At 40.5% G+C, this 5,923-nt stretch overlaps 1 protein-coding gene across 1 annotated transcript; it reads left to right on the forward strand.

The window, feature by feature from the left end:
• Positions 1 to 583: 583 nt before the first annotated feature.
• Positions 584 to 4,847, forward strand: LOC135222064 (Krueppel-like factor 10). Its single transcript, XM_064260215.1, has 3 exons — positions 584 to 833; positions 3,222 to 3,536; positions 3,746 to 4,847. The coding sequence occupies exons 1-3, from the start codon at positions 774 to 776 to the stop codon at positions 4,700 to 4,702; spliced, it is 1,332 nt and encodes a 443-aa protein (XP_064116285.1). The 5' UTR covers positions 584 to 773; the 3' UTR covers positions 4,703 to 4,847.
• Positions 4,848 to 5,923: the final 1,076 nt, after the last annotated feature.

Here is a 5,923-nt window from a genome sequence, read left to right on the forward strand (position 1 = left end):
TTTGGGAAGACGTGACCAAATCGTTCTCAGTATCATTTGATTATCAATTTGTTTCACCATTTTTTAATCCGCGCCTCACGGAAGAAAAAGTAAGTGAATTCGCTACTGTAGAGAAACGAAAATTTTCGAAACGTTCAGTTGGCCAGAAGAGATTCGTAACTTCAGTAAGATCCGGCAGGCAGCATTTGGTGTTCACGTGATCACTTTGTGAAGAGGACGCATAAGCACGAAGTGATCACGTGAACACATGCTTCCCTCATATCCGATTGGCTGACCGAGACCCACCCCCTTCTGCTATTGGCCAGCGGCGGCACCCGCCCTTTTCGTTATTTCTATTCCATTGCAGCTGCAATATCGATCATATCATTTCGTATTTCTTGCAGAAAAGATTGCGCACTTGTCCATTACCTCTCACGAAAGTGCATGATTCTTATCAGGAGAAGAGAATCCCAGTTTCAAATCAGGAGAAAAATGGCTTTCAGAATAAATAACGCATGTTGATAGAGGGGTTTCTGGCGGCGTGTAGCAATGAGGAAGGGCGCGGGAGACGAAGAGAATTGAAGGAGCACCATCATCCGTAGTCGGCGGCGGCGGGCCAGGCACGTTCACCTAAACGCTATACTCCAACTCACTCTCTGTCACACGGTCGCATCGCATAAGGGGACGACGACGGAACTGACTTGTGAAATGCACGCCATGAAAGCTTATAGCGACAGAGCCTGGCCGTGTCTGTAGAACACATTTGTTTTAGCATTCGCTGAGGAACATTCACCATGAAGAAGCAAATCATGTACAAACATTCGTTGCCTTCATTGCAAGATTGGGAAAGCAAGGTAGTTAAGTTATTTGTGTACATACAGTGTGTTAATGGGGAAGCAAAGGCTCACGATAGTGCTTGCTGTGAAGTGATTACGAATGACGCCTCAGGCGTTATTGCCCGTGTAGTAGCTGGAGGTCGTAATGAAATGAAACGACTGAGACTGACTGACAGGCTCCCTCCTGTCAATCGTTCGCTAGGCGCTGCTGCGCTCAAAATGAACTCACTCCTACTCCTCCTCTCGGGGACGTTCACGGATACGTGACGACCAGTTTAATGGTTCTGTGATTTGGATATAGTTCGTTAGTGTGTGTGTGTGTGCTTCATGCACCTCTTGGTGTAGCAGCAATTTCACATTGTTCTCCTTTCGCTCCGCCTTTCCTTTTGCAGGATTGTTGGTTCGGTTCGTGCACAACTCCTACCACCCCCACCGTCTCTCTCGCTCCTCTCCTCTCCTATCTCTCTCTCTCTCTCTCGCTCTCTCTCTCTCTCTCAATATTATATATATATATATGTATATATTTATTGTGTGTGTACACACACACACACACACAACACACACACACACACACACACACATATATATAAATATATATATATATATATATATATATATATATATATATATATTATGGGGATACAATCCACATGATGTAAAATCCTTTTGTAGTTTAAACTACAAGAGGATTTTACTTCATTGTGTGTTGTATCCCCATTTACTTAGAGGTACGACATAGTACCTGGCTTCTACATATATATATATATATATATATATGTATATATATATACATATATATATATACATATATATATATATGTGTGTGTGTGTATTATAATGTGTATCGTATTAGTGTTTTCAATAGGATATGCAAATTTATATATAAAAAAATCCAAGTTCGGCTGTCTGTGGTAGTATGAAGGTTAGAAAGCATTGCAGAAACACATATCTGACCAGGTATCAAGCCCTCAGTGTTTGCTTTCATTATATATAGAAGTCTGTTTCTCAATCAACTTTGTCCGTGTCCATAGTTTGAAGCTTTAGTGAGTTCCATTCAAAAGTAAGATTACTTGATTCTTTAAGTGCTCCAAGTATTGTCAATATCAATAAGATCATCAGTTAGTGTTTCCTCTCGTTTGGCATTTTAGTTTCGTCATCTTTCGTCAACATAGTATATGACTGTTGTTACCTATTGATTCACCTTTTGTCACGTCCGACGACCTTTGACGATTGCATTTTGGAAATTGAAATCCTGGTCCACATACACACACATATTATCTACTATGTAATGTCTATAATGACAGGTGGAAGCTCTCTCTCTCTCTCTCTCTCTCTCTCTCTCTCTCTCTCTCTAAGAAACGATGTGGCACGCAAAGTCAGGTTAGGAATGAGACCTTCGACCACTTCACTTAGTTCTATCCTCTCTTCTTTACCGTCGGGAGAGTAATTAAAGGCTTTTATCATAAAAGAATTACTTAGAGTATCTTTAGTTCTTATGTCTCGATATTTCAGTGGTGAAGTGTCACGATGATATTTCTTCAACAGTCAAATTTGTCTTTATTTCATAGCTCAATATGTCACGATATTTCAGTTGCTAAATGTCTCGATATTTCAGTAGTTCAATGTGTCTAGAAATTACGGTTACTAAGTAAGAACCTGTCATAGAAAACTCGTGTTGTGATATTTGAGCTCCTTTATATCTTAATCATGTGCGATATCTTGATTTCGTTTGGCATTGCAAATAAAGGAACGACACTGCGTGTGCGTGTGTGTGTGTGTGTTTAGTCTGTGTTGCCCTTGGGGAAGGCGGGGTGGGTGTGCGGGACTGGGACGGGCTTCGGGGTTACGGTGTTCAGGACCATTCCACATGCTCATCACGTGATGCAGGATGCGTCATTCAATTCTTCTATTCGGTTTAGACACCAAAAATCTGTTGGTATTTGAGTGAGGTTTTGAAATACCAGATAATGGTGTCCTTATCACAGATATTTTTACAGTGCAAAGATATTTATTTTGATATCAAACTGTAAACAATGGTGTGACTTAGAGGGAGGTTACGGGATCGGGGTTGGGGTGGGGTAGTTGGGGGCACAAGTAGGCGCCGTGCAGTCTAGCATGTACCGTGAACATGCAGACTTTGACCTTAATATAGTAGCTTGCCTTTCACCGCTCTTCTTGCTGCTGCTGGATATTGTTAGGAAAGTCTGCTGTAGAACCTTTGATTTTATGCCTCAGAAAGGAAGCGGAATTGCATCATCTCATTTAACCACACTAAATTTAATGATCAATTTTTTTTTTTTTTTTTTTTTTTTTTTTGAAGTGACTGAATAATGACTATGGATCTGTTGGTGTGTTTAATACATATTTTTCTCGTATCCAGCACTGAACATGAAACATTATTTTCAGAGACCAGCTGGGCCACCATCATCACTTCCAGTCTGTGTAAGTGCAAAGCCCTCGTGCGAAGGCTCCACGCTCCCAAGGAACAGAGTGCCTGATGACTTCGAAGCTGTGCAGACTTTGCTGTCCTTCTCACAGCAGCATGTGATGAAGCATGACAGCAACTTTTCCCACACTGCAAATTCATATTTCCCTCCTTCCCCTCCATCGTCACAAGGAAGTATATCACCAATGTATCAGTCACTGGAATCGGATGCAGAAGAGTCTGGCGACCACTCGCCTCACAAGAAGAGCAAGTTTTCCGATTCAGACTTAGAAAAGGTATATATTTGTTCAATGATGCATCAGTTCATATAATGTTCACACACACACACACATAGATTTCAGATGCTCTTCATTTTGAGTCACTGTCTTGTACTGTCTGACATAGACCTATAATCTGAAAACATTTCTGGAGCATAACAAATAAGAAAATCTCACCATTATTTGGGAGACAGTATAATGAAGAAGAGGCTTCTCTCTCATTTCAGGTATTGACGAACCAAATGGCGCTGCCCCATATGCCCTGCACTCCACCCCGTTCTCCCAGTCCTTCCTTCACTGGGTATTGTTCGAGGTCTTCAACGCCCAGCTCATTGGCAGGAGTTCCAGTATCTGTAATTGTGAAAGCAACGAGACAGCCAAAGCAACATGAAAATAAATGTGCTGTTGTGGAGCCACTCAAATCTCCTCCACATCGCATCGTGCACACTGCTCAAGAGCAAATCTTCGTTTGCTCTAAGGATACCGATCGTGAGTTGGACGTCTCCTCCGTTTCTGGAAATTCCAGCTCGCCAATACTACCTGTTCTCCCTCCGGCAAGTGTTGAGCCTGCCTCTAAAACTATGTCAAAGGGAATGCAAAACTGCAATAAGCTCGTTGCAATAGCACCAAAGATACCATCTGTGATCCCAGTTAAACCTGGTACTCCCATTATTTTGGCCCAAGTAAATGGACCATCAACAATGATTCCAGTGTCCAACCCCGGAATAACTCATCTCATTGTAGCTCCTCAAGGAAGTCAAATTTCTTCCAGTGTTTTTTCACCTTTGTTCATTTCCGCTGGTCCAGTACAACAGGGCAGTCAAGAAGACAGAAGGAAAACATTCGAGTGTCCATTTCCAGATTGTGATAAAACATATTATAAGTCGTCTCATTTGAAATCTCACATGAGGTCACATACAGGAGAGAAACCATACAAATGTTCTTGGGAAGGGTGTGAAAGACGCTTCGCCAGATCAGACGAGTTATCGCGTCATAAAAGAACTCATACGGGTGAAAAGAAGTTTGGCTGTCCCTCTTGTAGTGCCAAGTTCATGCGTTCTGATCACTTGAGTAAGCACATGAAGCGTCACGCACTCCGGAGAATTGGTGTACCTGTGGCCCCAAAGGTTTCCACTTTGGCACCTGCTATTAGTTTTATAGCTGTGCCTACATTACCTCAGTGACCTGATCTCATTTCTGGTGTATATTAAAGTTCAGTAAGTGTTTAGTTTTAATACAGTATAGAGGGTATGGAATGGAATGAATCAGAATTTTGCCCTTTTGTCAGCGGCAGAATCCAGTTGAAAGTTGTCAGGTTCCAGTAGGTTTATTCTCTTCAAAACATGGTACTATACATAAGGCTAGGTTTGGAGGTCTCTAATTACTTATTTTATTTTGCTTTTAACTGAAACTGCAAGTAATTCTTGGCGTTCATTCTTGGTAAAAAAGAAAAATGCGTTATGTTACAGCTCCTGTTTTCATCATTATACAAGTATGTAATAGATCAAGCTTTTGTATTGCAGCGGGTTAAATATAATCCTTAGGAAAACGTCGTGATCAGTGAGGACAGGTAGCTGTTACAAAACGGGCAGTTGGGTCATTCTCCCTTCTGTATTTTTCTTTTTCCCCGGAAGGGATCATTCAATTTTCATTTGAAATCCATTGAAAACACTGTGTTTTAAATGCATGTTCTCACAAGGGTTTTGTGTGTGGTGAAGTGATTCCTGTTCGATACGTAGTGGAGTGATGCCAATATTGTGACAACAAGGAAGCTGCTGGTTCATCTCAAATTTATTCCATGTCTTTTGTATTGTGTACTATATGAGAACTAATGTGATACGTATTTATTTCATTTTCACTGTATTTAATCACATCCAAAGATGAATTTTATATTCTTACTTCTCTACATAAAATGAAAGCTTGGAATTTGCTTTTCTTTAACATCTTCCAAAAGGTTAGCTTTATTATTATTATTAAGAAGGGAAAGAGTGCAAGGTAATCTGCAGGTACAAGTCACTTTACATAGTCTTCAACATCTATTTATTTGTTATTAGTAGTAACTATTGGCACTCGACAATGATGCTTGAATATCAGAGCATTTATATAGGTCGTTTTGAATTTTACTATCAAAGCAGAAATTACTTCTGAATTTTGTTTAGTTAGTAGTCAGACAGACTTACTTACTGTAGTGGCAATGGACATTTGATCTAAAATCTCAAAATTACATATGCACTACTTAGTAGAAAAAGCAAGTACAGAAAATATCCTGTCAATGCATTGTAACCCCGAAGATGGAATGCTTGGTATAGTATTTGTACCCTGACCCAGCAAGGTTATGGAGGATGGCTGAGGTGAAGGAAGCCTCTTTATTCCTCAAGTTGTCCACTTCTTGACAACAACAACAA

This window comes from Macrobrachium nipponense, chromosome 3 (genome assembly GCF_015104395.2).
Source record: "Macrobrachium nipponense isolate FS-2020 chromosome 3, ASM1510439v2, whole genome shotgun sequence".
Taxonomy (NCBI): Eukaryota; Metazoa; Arthropoda; class Malacostraca; order Decapoda; family Palaemonidae; genus Macrobrachium; species Macrobrachium nipponense.

Coding starts and splice junctions, on each gene's coding strand:
- LOC135222064 (XM_064260215.1), top strand. CDS start 774: ATGAAGAAGCAAATCATGTACAAACATTCGTTGCCTTCATTGCAAGAT. Junction 834..3,221: donor TGCAAGATTGGGAAAGCAAG/GTAGTTAAGTTA, acceptor CATTATTTTCAG/AGACCAGCTGGGCCACCATC. Junction 3,537..3,745: donor CCGATTCAGACTTAGAAAAG/GTATATATTTGT, acceptor CTCTCATTTCAG/GTATTGACGAACCAAATGGC.